The sequence below is a fragment of the Myotis myotis genome, unplaced genomic scaffold, assembly GCF_014108235.1.
Source record: "Myotis myotis isolate mMyoMyo1 unplaced genomic scaffold, mMyoMyo1.p scaffold_m19_p_31, whole genome shotgun sequence".
In the NCBI taxonomy this organism is placed as follows: Eukaryota; Metazoa; Chordata; class Mammalia; order Chiroptera; family Vespertilionidae; genus Myotis; species Myotis myotis.
In genome coordinates this window covers 1,912,744-1,939,997 of record NW_023416337.1, presented here as the reverse complement: position 1 = coordinate 1,939,997, position 27,254 = coordinate 1,912,744, and the positions used below count along the sequence as shown (strand labels likewise).

At 44.7% G+C, this 27,254-nt stretch overlaps 1 protein-coding gene across 11 annotated transcripts in view; it reads left to right on the top strand.

The window, feature by feature from the left end:
- Nucleotides 1-27,254, top strand: part of AUH (AU RNA binding methylglutaconyl-CoA hydratase) — a 176,369-nt gene that overhangs the window by 58,853 nt on the left and 90,262 nt on the right. For 8 of the 11 annotated variants that reach the window (XM_036302413.1, XM_036302412.1, XM_036302415.1 and 5 more), the window contains 2 exons: nucleotides 6,269-6,361; nucleotides 8,819-8,875. The exons of 1 other annotated variant lie outside the window; for it this stretch is intronic. In XM_036302413.1, the coding sequence (XP_036158306.1) occupies nucleotides 6,269-6,361; nucleotides 8,819-8,875 (150 nt within the window). Of the gene's footprint in view, nucleotides 1-6,268; nucleotides 6,362-8,818; nucleotides 8,876-16,939; nucleotides 17,043-27,254 lie in introns of all 11 variants that reach the window. 2 more of the 11 variants (XR_004966653.1, XR_004966654.1) reach the window with 1 other exon arrangement.

The window sequence follows — 27,254 nt, the reverse complement described above, 5'->3', positions numbered from 1 at the left end:
TTGGACAAAACTCATTATCTGAGGAATGTTGTAAAACGTGGCTGTAGCCCTAGCCTGTTCGGCTCAGTGGATAGAACGTCAGATCAAAGAGTCCCAGGATCGATTCCGGTCAAGGGAACATACCTTGGTTGCAGGCTCCTCCCCAGCCTGGGCCCTGTTTCTCTCACATCAATGTTTTTTAAGATTTTTTAATTGACTTTTTTAAGGAAGAGAGAGAGAGAGAGAGAGAGAGAGAGAGAGAGAGAGAGAGAGAGAGAGAAACATTGATGTGAGAATAAAACATTGATGTGAGAGTGAAACATCAATCTGCTGCCTCCTGAACGCCTGGCAACTGGGGATCAAGTCCATGTGCTCTGATCAGGAATTGCACCAGCAAACCTTTCAGTGCACAAGACAACACCCAAACAACTGAGCCACACCAGACAGAGCTTAAGTCTTTTTTTAAATTGAATTTTTTTGGGTGACACTGGTTAACAAAATCTGATAGATTTCAGATTCACAATTCTACAGCACATTATCTGTACACTGTATTGTATGTTCAAATGAAGTATCTGTCCATCACCATTTAGTTTTCAGCTAATCTTGATTTTGTTTCTATTCTTGAATGATTCCAATAAAGTTAGACTACCAGTATACTATAAGGGCATTTCTTTTGAAATATTGATTTTTCAGTTTTGTATAAGAACACTATTCTTTAAACCAGTGGTCGCCAACTGGTGGTCCTCGGACCACTGGTGGTCCGTATGGTCCGAAAGGTTGGCGACCACTGCTTTAAACAAAACCAAATTTAAAAAATCATGACTGACACTAGCATTTTTTTTGTAGCAATTAGCCTGTTTATATTTTTAGAAACATCCAAAAACTTACATTATGTATTGTACCTCAGAGTTGAAAGCAGACCCTGTCTTTCCTTTTCCCCACATTCATGGTTTTCTGGCCTCAGCTATCTTCCCCGTGGGTGTCCTGCAAACCCCTGAATAGACCAGAGCCTCCCCTTGCACCTCTTTTATTTTCTTTTTAAAATAGCAAAACTTTCATTGTTTGCTTTATATTTTTAGGAGCATTTCAAAGGATTATTGTCTTCTTTGTCATACCTGGCTTACTTCCTAGTACTGCACTCAAAAATAGCATCTGATCCTGTTGGTTGCATAATGTTGAGTCACACTTTCTTCCTATTGCCTTTGGGAGGGCCTTTGCTCCTGGCAGGCCCTCTTTCATTCAGTTCACTCTTTCCTATACAACTGCCATTTTGATATTTCTCAGTTCTTTGAAACTGATAACCTGCCTTCCTAACGGTATGCTTTATTGAGTTCTCACTAAGATTATTAAACGCTCCCAGGTAGAAATATGAGCTATAAAACCCAGTTGTTAACTATGAAACTAACGTGTTTTGAGATGACTCATATTTTCCTGAAAAAAATTTACTAAGAAAAACATCTTTCAACTGTAATTAAATAATTAATTTTTTAAAAAGAAAGAAAATCAGGGAAATATTAGGATTATGTATAATTTCAGGATTCATAATCTTTTAAAATGGTTGAAATTCAATTGCTCATTGAATACTAAGCTGTAATATTAAATAATTCTTTAGGAGGAAAAATGTATTTAATGATTTGTACAATGCTAATTTATGTTAATTAATATTTGAAAGTACCACGTAGTTTATTTAATGATTTAAGTGTGTTAATTTCCTTTTTTTTTGTAAGGACCCCCACATTTCTTGTCATTTTGTATTATGTATTTCATATAAGTTATAATTTTAAAAACTTCTATCCTCTTGAGAAAATTTCTTAAGGTCTTAACTGTCAAATTTAAAAACATTTTCCCATTGATTTTTAGAGAGGGTGGGAGGTTGGGGTGGGAGAGAGAGGGGGGGGAGAGAGAAACATCAATGTGAGAGAGATACATCGATTGGTTGCCTCTAGCATGTACCCCTACCAGGGCTGAGGATCAAACCTGCAACCCAGGTATGTGCCCTTGACCAGGATTCGAGCCTGCAAGGTGCACAGGCCAGTGCTCTAACCACTGACCTACAGCAGCTTGAAAATTTTATTACTTCCAAAAGTTTAAGTATGTGGAGGAAAAAGTGTTATATTCTCTGATTTCAAAATTAAGAACACTTAAGCAATGAGAAGATTCATTTCAGTCACTCCTGCCCCCTCACTTCCCAGATCAGCATATTTGCATTTGTTTATTTCTACTCATTTTCTATCACTCCATCATGTAAATCCCGTACTCTAAGTTATGTAGAACCTGCTACCTTCCACATCATTTGTTTTATCAGCATAAGGTTAGCTTATAGTAACTTTCACAGTGATGGGGAAGGGAGGGCATTTAACTAATTTTATTTGTGTTTTTTATGTACAGTAAAATTTTTTAATGACTATATTTTTTAGAATAAAGATTTTAAACTTTCTGTTGGCTAACTGTGATATTTGTAAGTATATTGATTTGAGAATACTAATCAAAATGGAGAGTGAAGCCTTGCCAACTCTTTTTGAGGCATTTGTCTCTCTGAGTTGCAGTGTTAAGAACATTGTAAATGACCAAGAATTGTAAACTTCCCGTGTTCTTTCTGTTGTGCTTCAAGGCTTAGGAAGGTATGGAACATTACTTTTGTAATTTACAGCCGATTTATTCCTTCAGCCCTTCTACTTAGTCTTTATTATCAGTGCACAATTCGATGTGAAGAAAAATCCCCTTTCCATATATATCACATCAATTTGTTCCTATTTATTTACTACTAATAGCACTGTGCACGAATCCGTGTGCTCGTAGCTCTCTGCCCCGCCCTCCTGTAGCTCTCTGCCCCTTGTAGATCGGTCGTGATGTTACGGCGTCCCGGCTAACCTGCATATTCCTCTATTATTATATTAGATGGGTTGGAATTTTCAGAAATGGAACTTAGTAGTACACATATTTCAGGCCTGAGTTTGCGTTTGGGGGCCCTTTAAAACTCACTTTTGTTATCTCTCTTTCTAAGAAGAGTCAGCTTGCAACAGATATTTGAGTGCCGTTAGCACTCCCCATGCCAACATTTTCCCACAGCAAGGAGAGAATACCCGCCCTTCCCTCTGTTGCTCTGAAAGCTTAGGAATGCTGCCTTTTCTTTTCCGTAGCTCTGTAGCCTGCTGGTATTCATGCCATTTAAAAATATTAAGTGAAAGAAGTTATTAATAAAAAGAAAAGTAGGGAGAATACCAGGTTCAGCATAAGGGAGACAGCAGAAGCAGTGAAAAACCTTGTGGTTTGTCCCGGGTGGTAAGAAGCACCCTGCTGACCACCATTGGTGTGACGTCACTGGCCTTTGTTTCAGAATGGCCATGAGCTGGCTGCTGAGAGGAAGTGTGCACAGAGTGCCATGGAAGCACGACAGGAGGGACTTGGAGGAGCAACGCCTCGAAAGGCAGCAGGGGCTAGCGAGGCATTCCAGGCAGAGTGCGGCTTGTGCACAGCCGTGGATGGAAATGCCTTCTGGGGGCTGTAAGTGGTTTGGGGCTGAAGCACAGAGTAGGTGTCTGAGCTTGGAGAGGAGGTTGTGCAGGTGGACAGAACTGAGTTCATCAGGTGCTTCCTGTGCTGTGCTATGAGGTTTCTCCCTTTTTATCCTCAATGTGGAATAAATCATTGTACAAGTTTTGTTTTGTTTTGTTTTTAATGTATTTTTATTGATTTCAGAGAGGAAGGGAGAGAGAGAAAGATCAATGATGACGGCTGCCTCCTGCATGCCCCCTGCTGGGGATGGAGCCTGCAACCCAGGCGTGTGCCCTGACCGTTAATCAAACCGTGACCCGTTCATAGGTCAACACTCAACCACTGAGTCACACCGGCCCGGTCAGTTTTCAGTTTTAAATAGTGGGATAACATAACTATGTTTGCACTTTAGGAAGATTATCTGGCAGGAAATATGAAGGGGAAAATTGCAGGAAGGTCAATTTGAGACTTCCTGCTGGTGAGAAATGAGGTACCCGGGACCCTGGCTTTGGAAAGGGAGGGGGACTGCAGATGTGTGAGCTGGTGGGCAGGACTCAGAGAGCAGTAGGGTGCAAGGCATTGGAAAGGAGGACACCGGGAGGACTTCAGGGTGCCTGCTTGGGTAACATGGATGGAGGTGCTACCAAATGTGATATAGACGCTAGAAGAAGGATTGGTAAGAAGTTGGTTTGAGCACAATAAAGCTTTTCAGTGGAGATGTCTTACAAGCAGGTGGCCATGGAGATTCAGTTTAGAGAGATGTTTGGGTAGAAATTGGGACATTGTTGGTATTTAAATAGGGGGTAAAAGTTAGGGTGGGAATGAGACCTCCTGGTAGAGCCCTATTGAGAGGGGAGGAAGGCTGAGACCTAACCAGAGGGAGATGGGAAGGCAGGAAAGATGAGGGAGGGCCCTAGCAGGCAGATGAAGAGTGTGTTCGAGGAGGAGTTTCCAAGGCGAATGTCTCTGATCTTCAGTTTACTGGGGACCAGGTGATGCCCACTGGTTATGGGACAGTCTCATGGTGTCACTGGTAAGCGGAGCAAGCACAGTATCAGGAGTTGCAGTGGGACTAGAGCTGTGAGGGGAGGTAAGTGGGAGTGGGCCCAGAAGCTTAGAGGTAGAGGAGCTGAGGCCACAGCGAGGCCTAGGGGCGGGTTTTGAGGGGAGAGATGAGATTGGGGAGGTCGTAGTGGGGAAGGAGTCTGGTGAGAGATGGAACAAAGTGATGCCATTTTATTTGTAGTGACTGGAGATGACCTTGGGAGCCACTCAGATTAAGTTGCCATTATATTTGTTTATTGATTTTTCTTCCTTTTTGTCAGATAAATGAACCAAGACATTGTTGTGTTTTTTTTCATTAAACTCATACTCTGTAAACCTGGCTTTCTGTTTGTTTCTTCACCGAGGTCTAAAGCACATCACAGGGAGGGAGCCCCGTGGGCTCTGAGCTGCCCGTTCAGGCCCCACGGCCTGCTGTGCTGCGAGGGTGTAGACGGGGCCGTGCTGTGCCAGGCCGGGCATGCTGCTCCCAGCCTCCGCAGGCTTTGCTCCTAGAAGAAGCCTGAGGCCTGAAGTCTCTGCACTTCAGCACATTTGTATGTTTTCAAGGCCTCGAGGGATGAGCCTTTTGGTCTGTGGAATTTCACATGCCTGTGGGAGAGAGATTTTTAGGGATGGTACCTTTTTATTTTACCTACTTTTATTTGACTTTTTACTTGAGGTATAATGGACATATAACATTCTATAAGCTGAAGGTGTCTATTTGTTGAGTTGCTATATTTAAATATTGCAGTGTGATGACCACCACAGCTAAGCTGACACCTCTGTCAGGTCACACGGCTCTCTTCTGTGGTGAGGACAGTTGAGATGGTGCCTCGTAACGCCACGTCCTAAGAAGCAGAACCCTTCCTATGTTATTTTTGACTATGGAAATGTGAAGCTTTGCATTGAAAAATAGAATGCTTTTATGAATCTTGGTAGCAAGTGTCAGTGTCTTTTGCTCTGGGGTCATGAGCGAAGGTTTAAGCTTGAGAAGAAAATATTCCGGGGTCAGTTCCCTTGAGGTGCTGGCGCTGGTGGCGTCTTGTCTAGAAGTGAGCAGCTTTCCTTTTCCGTGCCTCGCCAGGTCGCCCAGCTCACATTCCCACGTCAGACACCATATTCAGTTATGGAAATGAAATCTGAGTATTTAACTGTACAATGGTCTTAGTCAGTACCATGCTGTTTCTGCACTCAGGAGAGTCTGGTTTGTGTTCTGTGACTGGCTGACCTTTTCCCCATCATGCTTGTGGGTAGGCTTCCGGAGCTTTCTCAGAGCTTCGTCCATCTGAAGTGTGGCATGAGGTGGAGCCCGGTGACCTCCCAGCGGCTGCGCATTGTGCTGGTGACTAAGGACAGAGCGAGTGTGTTGATGCCCCCGAGCCACGCGGGCTGCTTCTGTCTTGTTGGAGGAGATGGTTACTTCTTCCAATGAGAGGGTCGTCCTCAGCACAAGGGAGCCCATGGAGGGTCATGGACTAATTATTTAGACTTGAAATCTGTCTGAATTTGTTGATTCAACAAAAAGTATTTATGAAAGTATCTCAATAATATGGGAAGATTTAAAGGTACTATTGCATATTTATATGATGGGACAACAATGAAGGAAATGGTATTTTGTTAAAGGCAAAAGGGACACAAAATTCTATATGCAATAGCCCATTTAAAAATATATTTACAGGAGAAAATCTAAGATCAATTACACAGTAAGGTAACTTACTAAAGAGGCATGACACCCTTCTTTCTATTGCAGCGAACCTGCCAGTGCCGACAATCGCTGCCCTGGATGGACTCGCTTTAGGTGGTGGTCTGGAACTGGCATTAGCATGTGACATACGAGTGGCAGGTGAGAATCATTCTATTAATATAACATTTTTAAAATGAGGCGTGTTTTTTCTTAGTCTCCAGAAAATTCCAAATATTTTATTCTTTTCCTGTTGTTGAGTAGAATATTTAGAAAAAAAAACACCTGTTGGACTTAATGAAGTGCTTCAGATTCCAGTGAAGAAAACCGTTGTCTATAGTCTCTTGTTCACTCTCATCAGCAGGAACGGAGAACAGGAACTGGGTCAGACACAACTGAATGTGAACCTTAGGTCCTGCCCTTTTTGACCAGTTTCCTCCTCTGAATTGGGGGAAGTCACGGTTGCAGTTGTGAAGATTGAGTGAGTTTATCTGTGGCATGTGTCTAGTCCATGCACTTAGTTACTGTTAGCTATAGAAATAATAACTTCATCTCCTGGGGCTTCACTTTCTTCCTGGGGGTTTACTGAGGATTGGATGAGGTGACTATGAAAAGAATAATGAAAACTATTAGTGCTAGCCATGTGCTGAGTGTTGACTTGGTGCCCAGCTTCCTTCTCAGCACTTGACGTGTGGTAACTCGCTTCATCTTTGCAACAGCCTGATGAGATGAATACTCTGTGGAGCTTGGGGAAGCTGGGCAGAGGGGTGGAGTAACCAGCCCCAGATCAGTGACTGAACTGGGATCAGAACCAGGCAGTCTGGTGTCAGCCCTCACGCCTGCCAGCCTGCCAGAGCACCGCCCCTGGCCCTCTCCCCTACAGCCTCCTGACCTATGGCAGAGCTGGTCCTTGCTCCCTCGGCGCGGTGACCTGAAGGCTCCGGGACCAGGGACTGGAGGAAGCAGGCAGGAAGTAGTTCACTTTTCTCCCAGGTTCCCACTGTTCCTTCTGGTGGAGCTGCCTGGTAAACATAGAGTCCGTGAATTGTGTTTTTCAGAATTTTATGGTAACTTTCTTGGGATTTGCAGTTGCTAGTCCATGCACACCTTCCCCCTTTCCTCTTTATTTTGGATCTCTCTCTTGTCTGAAATGAAGTGGCGCAGCTAAGGCGCATGAAACCCATTTCTGAAAGAATGCAGCTTCTGGGAACTAGGATCTGGGACGCGTCCCAGTGCTTTTGGACATGCAGGTAAAGGGACAGTCAGGGTGTTTGAAAGTAGCCCTAAAACAAACACGAAAAGGCACCCTGTCCAGTGCAGGAGAGTAAAACCCCCTGGCCTTGAAAAGTGCTGTGTCTGGCAGGATACATGGAGCGGCCTGACCTGGAGAACTGTCCCCGCTGAAGGGTTCTTACTCGTCGGCACAGCCCCTCTCCTCATTCCTGGTGATGACCGGAGCCACGCCTTCAGATGGCTCGGCAGCGTCAGGCCACATTGTGTACCAATAGCTACCACCTTGGTCTTTCGGCCTCAAAAATTACTCTCTGCCAAGCAGCTTCTAGCAGAGAATGCTCGAGTCTCTTAATGTACAGTGTGGGGCAAAAGTAGCTTTACAGTTGTTCGTATGGAAAGCAACATAATAAAGAAATAATAATATCAGAATAAACTGTTTCACATACAGTTGTAAAACTGCTTTTGCCCTACCCTGTATATAGTTTAGAGTGTTACTTATTTTCATAACCAAATGCCTTCTGAAGTGATAAAAGGACTCGTGACACATTTAATTAGTAAACAGAATACAGTTGTTCTCCCTTATTCCAGGGATCTACATTCCAAGACCCCAGGGAAGGCCTGGAAGCTTGGGTGGTACTGAGCCCTGTGTCATACCATGGTTTTCCCTTTACACACACTCCTCACTGAAAGGAAGCACTGTGGCTTCTCCAGCATTCCACATTGCGAGCATCACTACTCCCGCACTTGGGCTGTTTCTATGTAAAAGAAGGGGGTGTCGGATGTGAGGGCAATCTGGCTGCGACATCTGTCACTCCATTGATCGCCAGGGTTGATTCGGCTGATCTGGCTGGCTAGGCGGGTGTCCCCCTCCTCCCTCACCGATCCATGTGCATCCCTCCCGAAGCTGCGCGCTCGGTGGAAGAGGACGACCTCCCCCCCCCCCAGGAGAGGACCGGTCTTCGGTCAAGGGTATACGAGTAGCTGCGCTCCCCTGCTAGAACCTCCAAACAAGCTCTCAAAGAAGGGGGTGCCTTGAGCACTCACTCTGAGGGCCTCCTGGCTGCTGAGCGACTGATGAGCAGGCACATGGGCGGCCTGAGACACTGCGCAGCGGGAGGAGTCACAGCCCAGGTGGGCGCAGCAGGATGGAGAGTTCTCACACTCGTCAGCACAAATGCCATTTTAAAACTGAGGAATTGTTTATTTCTGCACAATCCCATTTAATATTTTCGGACAGCATTTGTCTTCAGGTAACTGAAACTATGGGCAGAGAAATTGTGGGTAAAGGGGATTACTGTATTTAAAGCATGTTTATTGACTTTTTAAAGTCATCATCAATGAATATGATTATATGGATGTTACTTAATTTTATTCCTTCCTTTTCAGCTTCCTCTGCCAAAATGGGCCTGGTTGAGACAAAGTTGGCAATTATTCCCGGTGGAGGTATGAATTGTTCCCGCCCATCTTGATTTATTCTTAAAAAAGGGCCTAAGGCCCAAAGGTCGTTCCTGAAAGGCCTCATTCTGGGGGAGAGTCTAACGCCGTCGTGGCTCTGCACTCTCTGCTCTGTGGGGGGGCGGGTGGCGCTGTGTCTGTCCTGTGCTCTCTCCAGGCTTTTCCAAACGGTTTCTTCAGTTTCAAATGATTGGCCGTCACATTATTCTTGGAAGATCAGAAAGCCACGCGCCAGGTTTCTGGTGGCTCTGCCAGGACAGAGCTTGGGGGGTGGGCAGCGGCGTGCTGGTTCTGTTGCTGCAGAAAGGACAGCTGCTGCTTGTGGGAGCCTCATGGGGGAAGCAGTTTCCTAGCGTTGATAGTGAAATCTAAGTCTGAAATGTTTGTTTCTTTGTCTGATGCAGAGAATTTGGAGATATTCACATTTTGTAAAGTTGTTAATTTAAAAAGTAGACTTCATTTGATGATGTGCACATTGATATCTTACTAGTATATGATGAAATCATAGTAATAATGTAAGAAATTAATGCCAGTATTGAACACTTCAGGCATGTTATACCTAAATAGGTTAAAATTGTATGATTAGCCATATCATTATAAGAGTATTTATCCTGATTAGGGTGTATAGGTTGTATAGGTAGAAATTAAAACATAACTCATTGAGACTGAAGACTGCCCAGATCAATGTGTGTAGCCCACTAAGGTTTCTACTTCAGTAATCCATACAAATGCTATTCTTTTCTTTTTAATATATTTTTTGTTGATTAAGATATTACATATGTGTCCTTACCCCCACGTTATCCCCTACCCCCCCTCACCCCCCCGCTCATGCCCTCACCCCCCCGTTGTCCGTGTCCATTGGTTAGGCCTATATGCTTGCATATAAGTCCTTTGGTTGATCTTTCCCCCTTACCTCCACCCTCCCCTACCTTCCCTCCAAGGCCCAACAGTCCAATCAATGCCTCTCCGTCTCTGGATCAGTCCTTGTTCATCAGTTTATGTTGTTCATTATATTCCACAAATGATTGAGATCATGTGGTATTTATCCTTCTCTGACTGGCTTATTTGACTTAGCATAATGCTCTCCAGTTCTATTCATGCTGTGGCAAATGGTAAGAGTTCCTTTAACTTCTTCCTCTTCTTAAAGAATACCTTTCAGCATTTCATATATTGCTGGATTGGTGGTGATGAACTCCTTTAGCGTTTTCTTATCTGTGAAGCTCTTTATCTGACCTTCAATTCTGAATGATAGCTTTGCTGGATAAAGTAATCTTGGTTGTAGGTTCTTGCTATTCATCACTTTGAGTATTTCTTGCCACTCTCTTCTGGCCTGCATGGTTTCTGTTGAGAAATCAGCTGACAGTCATATGGGTACTCCCTTGTAGGTAACTGACTTTTTTTCTCTTGCTGCTTTTAAGATTCTCTCTTTATCTTTTGCTCTTGGCATTTTAATTATGATGTGTCTTGGTGTGGTCCTCTTTGGATTCCTTTTGTTTGGGGTTCTCTGCGCTTCCTGGACTTGTAAGTCTATTTCTTTCACCAGGTAGGGGAAGTTTTCTGTCATTATTTCTTCAAATAGGTTTTCAATATCTTGCCCCCTCTCTTCTTCTGGCACCCCTATAATTCTGATGTTGGTACGCTTGAAGTTGTCCCAGAGGCTCCTTACACTATCTTCATATTTTTGGATTCTTTTTTCTTTTTGCTTCTTCGTTTGGGTAGTTTTTGTTTCTTCGTATTTCAAATCTTTGACTTGATTCTTGGGAACCTCTTGTCTGCTGTTGGATCTCTGTATATTATTCTTTATTTCAGTCAGTGTATGCTTAATTTCTAGTTGGTCTTTTTTCATATCCTCCAGGATCTCACTAAATTTATCGGCGGTTTCCATAAAATTCTTGAAAAACCTTATAAACGTGGTTTTGAACTCTATATCCAGTAGTTTGCTTTCCTCCATTTCTGTCATTTGTGACCTGTTTCTTTGTCTCTGCATTTTTTTATGCTTCCCTGTATGGTAGAGTGGTTTTGTGTGCTAGGTGTCCTATAGGGCCCAGTGGCTCAGCCTCCCCAGTTACCTGAGGTGGACACTTCTTGGTGCACCCCCTTGTGGGCTTTGTGCACAGTCTTATTGTAGTTATGCCTTGATTGTTGTAGGTATCACTGGGAGGAATTGACCTCCAGGCCAATTGGCAGTGAGAATCAGCTGTGTCTGCAGTGGGAGAACTTCTGTGCTGAAGACACCCTTCTGGGGCAAGACTTGCTTCAGTGGGGCTTTGGTGCTCACTGAGTCTGCCCCCTGAGTGTGTCCCTTATGGATCTGAGGAGTTGTAATCTGGATGGTCCCACTCTGACCACTGGGTACACTGGCTCTTGGATCTAAGGAGGTGCTAATTTAGTCTCTGCCTGAGGTTACCCAGCAGGAGCTACGGAAAGATCTGCAGATTCCCCTTCATTTTTTGGAGTTTGGAGGTGCCCAGATGAGGCCCAGCTGTGAAACAATGCAAGCTGCTGTGGGGCCTTGGGCCTTCTCTTGGAAGTTCTGCGTCCGTCTGGCCCAGCTGTAATTTGTTAGGTAATTTTCAGGTTGCAAAGGGCCAGGGCATTCATATGCAAAAGCCTCTGCCGCAGCCTGGGTGGGGCGGGGTCTCAAGGAATCAACAGGGCGGAGCAAGCAGCTATGGCAGATCCTCAGCCCTGCCCTAAGGGGCCACGCGTCTCAGTGTCCCGGTAGTTTAATTGCTGCAAGCTCCTCTGAGGGAAAGCCACCCTGGAGTTCTGAGTTCTGCCCGCTGCCAGACAGTCCAGTTTCTCCCCGTATGAGTCCTGGGTCCCCATAGACTTCCCGGAACTGGAATTCAGAGCAGTCGGGGAGCTTGTGACTCCCTCCCGATTCAAAAAGACAGCCGCGTCCTCAGGTACCAGCCCCTTTCCGCGCACGCTCGAGCCTTCGTACCTTTGCACTTTACTCCCGCAGCTCCTGACTCTCAGTGTGCTTTTCTCTTTCCTTCTAGTTGTAGAATTTCCACTCAGCCAGCCTTCCTGTAGTTCTGGATGATGTCCGTTTTGTCTTTTTGTTGTATTTTTGAAGTTGTTGTAGGAGGCAGCAATTTTGGTGTTTACCTATGCCGCCATCTTGGTTTCTTCCCACAAATGCTATTCTTGTAGGTAAAAACATTTAATATCTATCATACCAAGATTTTTACAGTGATTAATTAAAACAAAAAAAGGATTTATAAGAATATATATAATTGAAAAGAATTACCAGATAACTAATATGTGAAATAAAAACAAGGTTTAGAAAGAAGGCATGATGTTTCATAAATTCTTTTAAGATTTAAGTATTTATTAGTGACTAGAGGTCCAGTGCATGAATTCGTTCGTGGGTGGGGTCCCTCAGGATGGCCTGCAGAGATTGGGCCCCAGTTTGTGCCCCCAGCCTTGCAGCCCCAGCTCATGCCCTCAGCCTCGTAGCTCCACAGCCCCGCCTGGCACCCCACCTTGGCCTGGTGCTGCCCCCTAACCTGTTCCACCATCCCACCTACAGGGTGATTGATCAGGGCTGGGCCCCCCGCCTGGCTCCCTCAGCACCTGGGAGCTGGTGGCTGCCCCGCCCCCTGCCGCCGCCACTGGTCGCCATCTGCGGGACAATCAGTGGGGTGATCGGGCCCCCACCTGCACCCACCTTGGCCTGGCACCCCCACTCACCTGCTCCACCATCCCACTGCAGTCCAGCTCTCATCAGGGCCCATCGGGGCGGCAGTGCCTCCACTGCTGCCCGCTGCCAGTGCTGCGTCGCTGATGCCTGCCATGTTCCATGTTGCTCCTTGGTGGTCAGCACAAGTCATAGCGAGTGGTCGAACTCCTGGTCTCTCAGTTGAACGACTGCCCAGGGGACAATTTGAATATTAGGCTTTTATTATATAGGATGAGGATAAAACTAATCCTAGGAAGAGAGTGATGATCCCCCGCTCCCAAAGACATGTCATTGTAAAATCTGGGAATATGACCTTATTTGGGAAAAAAGTTGGTGTAGATGTTATTAGGTTAAGGATATTAAAATGAGATCATCCTGGATTATCTGAATGAAGCTTAAATCCAATGACAAGTGTCTTATAGAAAGAGGACACTCAGACAAAAGAGGAGAAACAGAGAGAACACCACATGAGGACAAAGGCAGAGACTGGGAGATGCATTTACAAGTCAAGAAAGGCCAAGGGTGCTGGTGTCACCAGAAGCCAGGGGGCTCTTCCTCAGCACTCCAGCAGGAATCAGGCCTGCCAACATCTGGGTTCTAGACTCTAGCCTGCAAAACTGTGAGAATTACATTTCCATTTTTTAAGCCACCAAGTTTGTGATAATTTGCTGTAGCAGCTGTGGGAAACTAATACAGTAATTTTTAGTAATACAGTAGCTTAAGTAAATTTTTTTGGACGGGGGCTTAGTATATGGCAGAGATAGGGGGTGGGAGAAAGATGAACTTGGTCATTTGGATATTTACCAGGTTCTGAATGTGAAATGTTTTGTTTTAAAACCACTGGAAGGTGGAACAGTTGTGCAAGAGTACTATTGGGTTTGGTTAGATGAAAAAAGCTTAATTGATTGTACTACAGAAATGAGGGTGATAGTTTTAGCTCCTTTCATCTTTGTTTGTTTGTTTTTTTGTTACTCCTCACCCAAGGATTTTTTTCCATTGATGTTTTTAGAGAGAATGGAACAGAGGGGGAGAGAGAGAAATATTGATGCGAGAGAGTCACATCGACTGGTTGCCTCTCGCATGCGCCCTGACCAGGGCCTGAATCGAGCCTGTGCGCCCTTGACCTTAACCAACCCTTCAGTCCGTGGGCTGACACTCTAATCACTGTGGCAGATTGGCTGGGGCTCCTTTCATCTGTTATGAGCTAGCTATGCGAGGTCTGGAAATCGGCATGTTCTTCCCAATGTGCTTAAGTTCTTTAGGGTCCTCCTCAGTAGTGGAGCCATTCATCAGAACACACTTTTTATAAATTTGATTGAATTTGGACTGTGTATTCTCATGAATACTGTTATTTAAAAATTTTTTAAATTTATTTTTATTGATTTCAGAGAGGAAGGGAGAGGAGGAGAGAGAAAGGGAAACATCAGTAGTGATGAGAGAGAATCATTGATCTGCTGCCTCCTGCACGCCCCACACTGGGGGTCAAGTCCGTAGCCTGGGCATGTGTCCTGACTGGGAACCGAACTGTGACCTCCTGGTCTATAGGTCAATGCTCAACCACTGAGCCACGCCAGCCTATTATTAGATAGGAAATCCTATCTAATAAAAGAGAAACATGGTGATTGGCATACGACCGCTACCCTTCCCATTGGCTAATCAGGGCGATATGCAAATTAACTGCCAGCCAAGATGGCCAGGCAGCTTAAACTGAACATGAGGCTTGCTTGCTTCAGTGACGGAGGACTCCAAAGTTCCCCGCCTGCCTTGCCGGCCTCTGAGCCTGCAGTTTGAACATTGTAACAAATATATAAACTAAACAAAACCCCAGAAACCTGCTTTCAGCGAGCCGGGATCTCAGAGCTGGAGTTGATACAGAGTTTCGATTATAGAACCGAAACAAACCAGATACCTACTTTCAGCAGCTGAGGCCTCAGAGCTGGAGCCAAGCCTCAGAGCTAAAGCTGGCCCAGAATAAAAAAGAAAAAAAGAAAAAAGGAGCGGTTGGGAGCTTCAGTCCCAGCCTGAAAACAGCCCTCAGCCCCTCACCCAGACTGGCCAGGCACCCCAGTGGGGACACCCACCCTGAAGGGTGTTTGACCAGCTGCAAACAGCCATCATCCCCTCATCTAGGCTGGCCAGGCACCCCAGTGGGGACCCCCACCCTGATCCAGGACACCCTTCAGGTCAAACCAGCCAGCCCCACCCGTGCAACAGGCCTCTATTCTATATAGTAAAAGGGTAATATGCCTCCCGGGACCAGGACCAGCGTGACAGGGGGCAGCGCCCAAATCCCCTGATCGCCTTGCTGCTCTGTGTGTGACAGGGGGCGGGGCCACAACCTCCCTATTGGCCCTGCTCTGTTCCTGACAGGGGAAAGTGCCCCAACCGCCTGATCGGCCCTGCTCTGTGCCTGATAGGGGGGAGCTCCCCAACCCCCTGATCGCCCTGCGGCTCTGTGTGTGACAGGGTGCGGTGCCCCAACCCCCTGATGGGCCCTGCTCTGTGCGTGACAGGGGGGAGCTCCCCAACCCTCTGATGGGCCCTGCTCTGTGCGTGACAGGGGGCAGCGCCCCAACCCCCTGATTGGCCCTGCTTTGTGCATGACAGGGGGTGGCGCCGCAACCTCCCCATCGACCCTGCCTTGAGTGTGACAGGGGGCGGTGCCCCAACCACCCAATCAGCCCTACTGTGAGCGTGACTGAGGGTGGCATCGCAACCTCCCAATCTGCTCTGCTCTGTGCATGACAGGGGGCGGCGCCCCAACTCCCCAATTGGCCCTGCTCTGAGCCCGACCAGGGGCTGCACCTAGGGATTAGGCCTGCCCTCTGCCACCCGGGAGCAGGCCTAAGCCAGCAGGTCGTTATCTCCCGAGGGGTCCCAGACTGTGAGAGGGCACAGGCCGGGCTGAGTGACTCCCCCCTCCCCCCCGAGTGCACAAATTTTTGTGCACCGGGCCTCTAGTATATATATATTTGATTGTAGACAAATATTATACAAATACAATGCTAATGATTTAAAGCATTAGCCAATTTAAAAATAATTGTTACTCTAGGACCTCCCTATAGTATTCGGAATTATATTGGGGATTTTGTAAAACATAGCCCCTACTCTGTTCTCCAGTATTTTCACATTTAAAAAAACAGCTCAACTTCCTGTCTTCTTCTCCTTCAGTAGTTAAAATAAAATCCCCTTTTAAAAATAACTCCTCAAAGAATACCACCCTTTAGCCTGTCTATAAGAATCAAATAAAACAAGTCCAGAGGATTATGAGCTTTTTTATTTAACAGTTTAGAAACTTTTTTGTTTGCGCACAAATTGGTGGCAAGTTCCCTCATTCCTAACCATGGTTTCTTGCCTCTTCTACTGGAGGCTTGGAGACCAGGGGGACTATTGAGGCTTTTTGCTTGGGTATGCACCACAGTGGACACAGTGTCTAGCATTTCCAGTGCTCTTTTCTCTTCAGCTTCTTATTCTGGAAATATTTAAACTGTAGGAGATTTGAAAAGCACTGAAATGCACCTTTTTATCTCGCCTCATTAAGATCTTCCCTCCCACAGCCTCCTGCCACATGTGTCTCCAGCTCTCCATTCTCCCTCACAGATGCACACCCATCTTTCCTTGCTGAGCCGTTTCAAAATAACAAGGTGAACTTGAAGTGTTGCAGCCTGCCTTTCCTAAGAATAAGAAAGGACTGTTATATAACCAAACACTATTATCATACTGAACAATGATAACATTAATATTCAGGTGTCCCCAGGGGTTTCAAAATGTAGTTTACAGTTGTTTTGTTTTTCTAATTCAGAATCTCATTAAATGTTACACATCGCATTTGGTTAGAACTTTTCTTTTTTGAAATTTAGACAAGTCATCCATCTCTTTGTTTTTTTATAACTAATTTTAAAAAATCAGGCAAATTATCTTTTAAAATATATATGTATTTTATTGATTTTTTACAGAGAGGAAGGGAGAGGGATAGAGAGTTAGAAACATCGATCAGCTGCCTCCTGCACACCTCCCACTGGGGATGTGCCCGCAACCAAGGTACATGCCCTTGACCGGAATCGAACCTGGGACCCTTCAGTCCGCAGGCCGACGCTCTATCCACTGAGCCAAACCGGTTAGGGCTCAGGCAAATTATCTTACTGAGGATTGCATATTGTGAATTTGACAGTTATTTCTTCATGTTTAGGCTAAAAATCTTTGCCAAGAATTCTGAATGGACCACACTATGTTTTATTTTCATTTTATTGGATAGCGCTGAACATCAGGTTGTCCAGTTTGGGTGACGATGACTTTGATCACTGCGTTAAGGTCTGACTCACCAGGGGTCCAGTTTTAGCATTCTCTTCTTGGAAACTTTTCAGGAAAAGCATCTTCAGTGATGGTTATTGGCATCGACCGTTCCTCAAAAAGGAAAAGAAGAAGATGGGAGCACTCGGGTTTCACGGGACCAGAACCAGAGTCCTGGTTTGTCTGTGCTCTTCTCTCGGGGCGGAGGTCGGGGGCGGGTGTAGGGGGGCGGGGACGGGGGACTGGGGCCTCGCTGAGCTGAGCAAGGCTGAGCTGAGCAAGGTGGAGTCTGGGCTGGCGTCTGGAACTCTATTTTAGGGGGTGTCTGAGGTAATGATGGACTTTTAAATCCTGTGTGTGTGTTGCCCTGAACACAGTCGTCATTTTGGAAAGTTTTGTTTGCAGCCTTTATTGAAATCCTCTTCGGCTTGACATCAGAGTCTGAACTTATTCTTTGGAATCTCCTGGGCAGTGACTCACCGTTATCCTGAGAGGGTGAAGTTGACTCCACAAATAGCAGAGCCCTTCCGTGCAGGGCTGAGTGCACTGGCTCCTGGGAGGAGAGGAGAGGCCTGCACGGCCTTGCGCAGGCTGTGAGCGGGGCCTCCTGTGCGCTCTGTTCGGGGCGCTGAGAGCAGCTCAGGACCACTGCTCTGCTTTGTGGATGAGGGGCTGGGAGCTTGCTGTTGGTGCCCCCTGTTGACAGGCATTTTGTTAGTTGCTGTGGAGGAAACACACAATGTGGGTAAAAGTAGGTTTACAGTTGTGAGTATGAAAACAGAGTTTATTCTTGTTTAGTGATTATTGTGTTATTTTCCATACGAACAACTGTAAGCCTCCTTGCCCACTCGGTATTACCTATATGTAATGCAACAGCGCTTTCTTGGAATTGCCCCTCTGGAGTCTGGTAGGAGAGGTTAGCCATGTGTGGGTAGCATAGCCACCCCGTCATGGGCAGGTGTTGGCATGGACGTGTGTAGGCAGTTCACCTGGGAGCGTGCGTCTGAGGAACTGGCTTCCGTTAGCCGCCAGCCCTGTTCCCAAGGCCTGTGCGTGGGTCCCCGCACGGCTCCAGCTTCCTCGCCTCCTGCGGGTCCCTTTGGTAACACACTGAGCTCCAGGCATATTTCTTCACTCAACTCGCAAATGTTGAGCCTGCACTGGTGTAGACGCCGGCATGCAGCCGTGAACAAACACGGGAAGGTCTGCCGCCACGCAGCTGACCCGCTCGGAGCAGTGGACATGCACATAATACGTGTGAATCGCGGTGGAAGGGCCAGGGGTCTGGTGAGGGGCGGGCTCTTCACTTGAAAGTAGGTGGTCAGGGGAGCCTCCTGAGGGGGTCACATTGGAGTTGAGACGAGGCTGGTAGGAATGAGGAAGCTGTCAGACAGGCAGGAGGGAGCATTTGAGACAAAGGTGCACCTGGGCAGAGGGCTGAGAAGGCACAGCCTGGGACACTCATTTGTCCCCCACTGCGGCCGTGACAGGCAGAGGCGGAGAGTGATAGGAATGGAGTCCGAGCCCGCAGGGATGGCAGCTCTACCTCAATGAAAAGGACCCACAGCAGCATGTCAGCAGAGATGCAGTAAGATCTTAGGCTTGTAAAGATTTGTCTGGTCACCATGCCAGTCAGTAGCTCCAGGCTAGTGGCAGGAGTGCCTTCCTGCCAGGAGCCTGTGGCTGGAGTTCCAGTGGCTGTGCTGGGCCTGGCCTGGGGCAGTGATGGGAGGCGCCCGGTGTGGTTGGAGAATCTCCTGATAGACTGAATGAGGAGCATAAGAGAGGGAAGGACGTGGAGACAGAGCCCGAGGCTGCAGGCTGGGGCAGCTGAGAAGCTCCCTTGGGCTGATGGTGGAGAGTAGTGCACAGAGGAGGTTAGGAAGAGATAGTGAGGAATATTGCTCGGACGTGCTTGATTAAAAATCCACATCAAGTGCAGAATCAATCAGGTTGATGGTTGTGCAAATGTGGACGTTAGGAGAGTAGTCTGGGCTGAAAATACAAATGTGGAATTTCTTTTTCTTTCTGTCGTCCACTGGCCTGGTCTAAAAAAACAGAAATTGGCACAGACAGAGGGAACTCCTCCAGAAGAGTCTCTCTAGTTCAGGCTCCGCAAACTGGGAAATGGATTTCCTTTTAGCGACAGCAGTAGCAGCCAGCATCCAAACACCTGAAGTTCTGAGGGAGGAGGACCTTCTGTGCTCAGAGGAGCTTTGTCTCAGGAGGGTGGGGGCCAGTCTCCATGCTTCCCTGTCCATCCACCTTTTGGGCGTGGGCATGGGTGTGGCTGTTGGAGTGCAGAGCACAGCAAGGTAAATATGCCCAGTGTGTTAGGCTGAGGGCCAGAGACACAGGGAGCCCCTGGGACCAGCAAGTACCACGGAGATGGTGAAGAGTGAGGAGCTCAGGAAGGGAACCCATAAAGTCACTTGTGGACGGGACTCACTCCTGGCTGAGTGTGTGTTCTGATGCTAAACAGCACACCAAACATTTGCGAATTTGAAACAAGAGATGGACCACTGCCCAGGTCTGAACCGGCCAAAGGCCTCAAAACAACGAACACTGAAACCATGGTCCACAGAAGGCTGGTTGGAATGTGCAGTCGGAACACAACCAAGTTGATTCAGTGCTAAAACAAAATCTCCAGGCCAGAATTACTCAGCATATGAAGTACCCCCAAATCTCCAGGCCAGAATTTCTCAGCATATGAAGTACCCTCAAATCTCCACTTGCATGGGAGAAGAGGATCAACAGATGCTGTCCAGTGCTGGGACTGACCAGCAGACCCTGAGCGACGGATGCATGACTACTCTGACACATGTTTCTGTGAAAGAGCGGGCTAAGGGACTGCTTGGCCATAGGAACTAAACAGGCCCATTTGCCTGCCTCCTTAGGCTTTTATTGTAACAACAGCTTGAACTAAAATTATTAGATACTATCAGCAGGGTAAGCATCCTTGAGAAGACACATGCGTCTGCAGTGTCCTTTAAGCAAGGACGTCTGAAGACTAAGCATAAAGATTCCACTAGACACCTGGGGGCTCATACTTGTTTGGAAAAGTCAAGGCAGGGGCTGCCGCCTTCAGCCAACTCCTGTCGCATGCCTCCCCACAGTCCAAGATGGCAGATGTTAGAACTATTTGAGAAAGATTTTAAAGCAGTTATTACAAAAATGCTCCAAGAAGTAAAGGTGAGCTGTTCCAATAGCTCCCTCTCTGCACCTTGCTGGGGAGGGATTCCTTTCCTAGATGGCCAGGCCCCTGACACCTGACCCTTGATAGATGTTGTTAGCAGTTCCTTAGTCATGTGTACTCAGGGGAGCATGACAGCACAAGCCCCGCAGGCCCACACAGAGGCTATGCTCAGGAACAGTGAAAATACAGGCTGTGGGTGGCAGGCTTGGCAGTGAGAAGAGGGAAGGATGTGATTGGCTTGTCTGAATAATTCCATGGTGGCAGGAATGTGCTTGGTCTCCTCCATAAGGAGGGCTGTTAGCCTGGAGGGTATGTTGACAGGGGAGAGCAAGCAGGGGAGGGAGACTTGTGGTCAGGTGATTTGTGGTTCACCTGGTTTCCTGAGATATTAGGCAGCGCATAATATTGGGACTTAATTTTAGGTCTTTTTTTAAAAGAAATGTTTTTATTGATTTCAGAGACAGAAGAAGGGAGAGGGAAAGAGAGATAGGAACATCAATGATGAGAAACATCGAGTGGCTGCCTCCTGCATGCCCCCTCCTGGGGATCAAGCCCATAACCCAGGCATGTGCCCTGACTGGGAATTGAACCGTGACCTCCTGGTACATGGGAAGACACTCAAACACAGCCACACCAGCCAGGCTAATTTTAGGTCGTATGCCACATGAACAAATGGAAATACAGAAAGTTTCAAAGAAGAAATAAAGGATAAAGTACCACTAATAGAAATTTTAGGACTGGAAAATAAAAACAAACTGAATGGACTGAATTGCAGAATAGAGATGACAGAAGAACGTGAGTTAACTTTACGAGGGGACAATAGGAATTAATCAGTCTGAACAGAAACAAATGAGATTGTGAGTAAATGAACTGAACCTCAGGGACCTATGAGACAGTCTTGAAATGTTTAACATTTGTCACAAGAGCCTGAGAAGGAAAGGAGAGAGTGTGGTTCATGAAAAAATGTTTGAAGAAATAATGGCTGAAGACTTCACAAATTTGATGAAAGACAAACAAGGATTTAAGAAGCTAAGTGAACCCAAACAAGATGAGCACAAAGAAAGCCATAACCAGACACATCATAATCAAACTGCTTAAAACTAAAGACCCCCTACTCCGCCCCAAAATTCTTGAAAGTCAGAGGAAAGTAACACAATATTAATAGGGAAATAATGATCTGAATGACTAGATTCCTCATCAGAAACAATGTCAGTAAGTGTAATGACATTTCTAAGGTGCTGAAAGAAAACTGTCAACCCAGATTCTGTATTAGGAGAAAATGTCCTTTAGGAATGAAGGTGAAAGAAGGACATTGTCAGATGAAGGAAAATGAAGAGAATTTATTACCTGCAGGTGGTATTGGTGGAAGGATAGACCCATTCATCAGTGGAACTGGCAGAATCCCAAATAGACCCATGCAGATATGGCCAGTGGATATTTGACAAATACCGTGTTAGAAAAGTTGGATATCCATAGGCAAATAAAAAAGAAAAGAAAAGAAAAGAACCTCAACTTAATCTCATAATTTGTACAAAAAGTAATTCAAAGTGTTATACTCTTATATATATAAAATGTGCAACTATAGCGACTGACTGTCTCGTTCCCAGAGTTTGAGACCCCGGGGCCTTCAGCGAGTATCACTAAGTGTGTGAGCTGCTGCTTCCGAGGAGGTAGAATGAAATTAACTTCACAGAGCAGCTACCCAAAGTAAACTGGAGAATTACTGTTACAAGAATATTTTATTTACTTCAACTTGATGTTTTTTCATTGAAATTTGCTTTATTGCTTTCTATGTCCAAATTTTAAGTGTGGAATCAAATTAATCAGCTATTTTGATTCTGAGTACTTTAATTTCCTTTTTATGACTTCGGATTGATATTAGTTTCTCTTACTCTCATTTTTGTTTTCTTTTCTTTTTTTTTTTTTTTTTAAAAAAACCAGTGACTTGGTATTTTAAGAAACAGATTATTCATTTCGTGCACAGCACATTCCTTTCCTGTTGTCCAGTTGTAACCAAAGCAGCCTTATTTGCGTTTTGCTATTCTGTAGTGTGCCTCAGGTATCAAGTTAAATGACAGTGTTAAGAATCACTTGAAGTGGCACAGAAAGCAGATGTCTGGAAGCAGTGGGAGGCGATGTAAGGGTCACAAGGGAAAGGTAAGGCAGGTCTGCCTCTGTAAGTTACCAGGATTGGCAGTTGCTGTCTGTTTTAAAAATAAAACGGAACTCACTTTTTACAGGTCACCCACTGTGATGACTGGTTTTGAGTCTCCAAAACCTGTAACAGGGAGACAGGGCGGGAACTGTCAGCTTCTCCTGGGCACGTACCTGGGCCTTCTACTTCACACGGTGCTTTTCCAGTGTGATGCCAGCAGGGAGCTCACTCAGCAGTGGGGCCAGGTGATGTTTCTTCGCTTCCTCACACTGAGCGCACTCCCCTCCGCAGTGGCCTTGGGGATGGACTGAATGGCTGAGGAGCAGCATCCCTGCCTGGGGCAGACAGCTGCAGGGAGGAGGCCTGGTGGGGCCTTTGCACTGGGATCCTGCCTCCCTCACTGAACTGCATTCATTTCTGCTCTGAGCCCTGTTTCTTCTTTTGTAAAGTGAGACAGCAGTGATGTCTACCACAGGCCCCGGGAGAGCTGGCGAGGATAGGACTCTAGCCTTTCAGCATTCTGGCACAGTGGCAGGCTGCCAGTTACTCGTGTTGTCACTGTTGTTTGCTGTAGTATTTCTTCTTTTCAGCATGTCTTTAACAGCTCTACTAAGTTATAATTGATGTACAGTAAACCATGTATTTTATGGTGTACAGTTTGGTACATTTTGACATACTAATATATACACCCGTGTTACCATAATTACAGTCAAGATAATGATAACATCTATCACCCCTAAGAGTGTTTTTCAGGCAATAACTGAACCACTTTATGTCACTAGATATGAGTTTTTATTTTCTAGAATTTTACATAAACATTATCATATATTATTTAATCTTTTCTTTGCCTGGCCTCTTTCACTCAGCAGAATTATTTTGATATTTATCCATGTTGTAGTGAGTGTCAGTAGTTAATCCCTGTTATTCCTGAATGGTATGGCATTGTTCAGATATACCACTGCTTGATGATCTGTTCACATGTGGATAGACACTTGGCTTAGTTCCAGATTTGCGGTACTATGAGTAAAGCTGCTATAAACATTTGCATGGACACATGCTATTGCCGGGAGCCGGTCCATGCTTGCTGTTTCAAGGGACCTGGCATATATGGCATACTGTTCTTAATAGGTTTGCTCACCTTCTTGGCACTATGTGTTTTAGCCAAGGTCTCTGAGAAAGGGTGTTTCCCCAGGTAGGGATTTTCCCCTGAAGTTAGGGAGGGAATAAAACCTCTTAACTAAGTGCCAGGCGGGTAATTAATCACTTTAACTATGAACAGTCATGCTTAAGCTACATAATCTTTACTCCCTGGAATGGAGATAAGAAACGCCCTAACCTTTGTAATAGAGATTGATAGGATTGAATCAACTGGTATAAATACAGATGTAATAAGACAGCAAGAGACAGAACTTAGAACACAGAACTTAGAACACAGAACTTAGATTGAGAGAACATGGCAAAAGATCCTGGACTGAACCTGACTACAGAAATTGGCAAGAGAACCTGACTAGAACCTGGTGACTGAACCTGGCTGGAGAACCTAGCGAGGGAACATGGCTACAGAACCTGGCTGGAGAACCTGGAGAACCTAGCAAGAGAACATGGACACAGAACCTGGCTGGAGATCGTAAGCAGAACTTCGCTGGAGATCCAGATCAGAACTTGGCTGGAGATCCTGGCTAGAGATCTTGGCTAGGCTGCTGATCAACTGAACGCTGTCTCTGTGTCATTCCTTCTTCGCCGACTCCATCCATACCTTTGGGGACCCCTGGACCTGCTGGGGTTGGACCCCGGCATGCTATTAGTTATCTTGGGTAAATTCCTAGGACCAGAATGGCTTCACATGACAAGTATGTGTACGTGTGGTCGGACCAGCCATCTGAGAGTCCCCACCAGCAGTAATGAGACTTTGGTTCCCATCCTCACCAGTGCTTCCGGTGCCTTTGGTTCTTCTCATGGGTGTGTGGTACCTCACTGTGGTGTTTCATTTCCCTCATGTCTAAAGATGTTGAGCATTTTTTATATATGTTCTTGCCATCTGTATTTCCTCTGTGATGCTGTATATGCTCAAATCTTATACCTGTTTTTAATGGGGTTGTTGTATTACTGAGTTTTAAATTCTTATTGTTGCATTTTGTTATTATTGAACACTTTAGATACAGGTCCTATTTCAGATAGATGCTTTGCAGATATTTTCTTCCCATCTATGATTTGACTTTTCATTCTCTTAGCAATTCTATCAGAGAGCAGATTTTAATTTAGAAGAAGATCAATTTATGAATTTGTTTTTTCATGGATTGTGATTTTGGAGTTCTCTGGAAAAGAAATCTTTGCCTAAACCAGACTCACAAATATTCTCCTATGTTTTGTTTTGGCACTTCTAAAGTAGTCAGTTTACATTTAGATCTGTGGTCCATTTTGAGTCAGTTTTTGTAGATGGTGTAAGGTATGGATTGATGTTATTTTTGATTGTTCCAGCATCATTTGTTGAAAAGAATGTCTTTTTCCTTTTATTCACCTTTGCAGCTTTGTCAAAAATGAGATATCCATATATGTGTAGGTTTTTTTTCTGGACTCTTTCCTGTTTCATTAATCTATTTGTTTATCTTGATACCAATACTTGATTACAGTAGCATTAAAATAAATCTTCAAGTCAGTTAGTTCTCTTACTTATTGGTCAAAGTTGTTTTGTCTAATCTAAATCCTTGCCATTTTCAAATGAATCAGCGTGCCAGTTTCCATAAAAAAATCCTTCTGGAATTTTGAATGGGATTATGTTCAACCTGTAGATCAATTTGTGGAGATTTGATATCTTAGTACTGACTCTTCAGATCTGGGAACACAACATACTGTGTATTTTGTTAGGTCTTTAATTTCTCTCAACAATTTTTAAATATTTTGTTTTTTGGCAGAATGTTCTATAAATGTCATTTAAATTAAGTTGGTTGGCAATGTTGTCCATTTCTTTATATCTTTGCTGGTTTTCTTGTTACTTGTTCCATCAAATATTGAGAGACTATAATTGTGAATTTTTATATTTCTCTTTTCATTGCTATTGTTATTTGCTTCTTGTATTTCCAGGCTGTGTTATCAAGTGCATAAATACTTATTTGTTATGTCTTATGATGGTTTGAATTCTATATCATTTAAAAATTATTTCTTTTATCTCTGGTGATATTCTTTCCTGTGAAATCTATGTCTGATTTTTATGTAGTTATTCTAGCTTTCTTTTGACTATTGTTAGCCTGATATATTCTTTCCTGTTCTTTTATTTTTAACCTATTTATGTCTTTAAAATATGTTTCTATTAGGCAGCACATTGCTTTTTTATCCTATCTCACACTTGCTTCCTTTAATTGGGATATTCGGACTACTTATGTTAAATGTGGTTATAATATCAGCAACATCAGTTACATATAAATCATTTTCTTATTTTTTTCTATTTCTATTTGTTTTTGTTTCCCCTTTCCTTTTTTTGGTCATTCTTTGGATTAATTGATTCTACTTTATAGTTTTTATTGATTGCATTAGGGCATATACTGTACATCTTTCATTATATAGTGTACCATCTCATGATAAATCATTTCACATACAAGAATGTTATTTTAAGTACTTTTATTTTTTTCTGACCTTTGTCCTATGGTTATGCACTTTATTTTGCATATGCTATAAAACCACACAGGATGGTTAATTACTTTTATTAATTAGTTATTATTTAAAGAGATTTAACTAATTAGGAAAATATATATTTACTAGGTAGATATTTCCAGTTCTTTTACTTCTTTGCATAGACCCATATTTCCATCTGTTATGATCCCCTTCTCCCAGTGGACTTCCTTCAACATTTCTGTAATGCAGGTGTGCTGCTGATGAATTTCTTCAGCCTTTGAATATCTGGAGAAGGCTTTCTTTTACCTCTGTATTTAAAAGTATTTTTGCTGGGTATGGAATTCTGAGTTGGTATTTATTTGTCAGTACGTTAAAGGTGTTGTTGTATTCTCTTCTTAGTTGCATTTTTTTTTCTCACAAGGAATCTACTTCATCCATCCATATCTTTGTTTTTTTTTTCCCTCCCTAGGGTACTGTAAGATTTTCTCTTTATAATTGGTTTTGAGCAGTTTGAATTATGTGCCTTGGTGTAGTTTTCTTTGTGGTCCTTTTACTTGGTGTTTATTGAACTTTTTTTTATAAGTATATTTTTATTGATTTCAGAGAGGAAGAGTGAGGGAGAGAGAGAAACATCAATGATGAGAGAGAATCATTGATCAGCTGCCTCCTGCACGCCCCCTACTGGGGACTGAGCCCGCAACCCGGGCATGTGCCCTTGACTGGAATTGAACCTGGGACCCTTCATTCTGCAGGCCAACGCTCTATCCATTGAGCCAAACTGGCTAGGGCCATTGGACTTCTTGAACTTTTCCTCCCTTCAGGTGGTTTCCTTTCAGGAGACTCTTGGGTTTCCTCACATGTAAGTGGTAGTCAGTTCTCTGCTGGATAATCAAGAGGGACCCTCTTCAGATTTCTGGAGTCTTATTGCTGTCCCGCACAGTCTATTACCTGGTCTCTCTGGCTTCAACACGAGGGTGCACTGGGTTTGGCCTGGCGCTGCCTCTCTGTGCAGTGTCCTGGAAACTCTCTGGACAATAGTTTTGGCATTTATAGGGCTTCCCCTTTCTGTCCTCACTCTCTGCTGTCCACTGTCACTCACGTCCACTGTCATGAAAACTTTTTTGGATTTTTCAGGCAGAAGGCAAATGGAGTCTTTGCTATCTTGGCTGGAAGAGAAAGTGCTGTGATTTCTTAATTGAATAACATATACATCTGTCCTTTAGTTGGATTATTGTTTTATTGCTTATCGAGAAACAATTGACATACTATATTAGTTTCAGGAACGTCCGTACTCTTTTCCATAGTGGCTGTACCAGTCTGCATTCCCACCAGCCGTGCAGAAGGGCTCCCTTTTCTGCACATCCTCGCCAGCGCTTGTAACTTCTTGTGATTTTGATACTAGCCATTCTAACAGATGTAAGGTGATGTC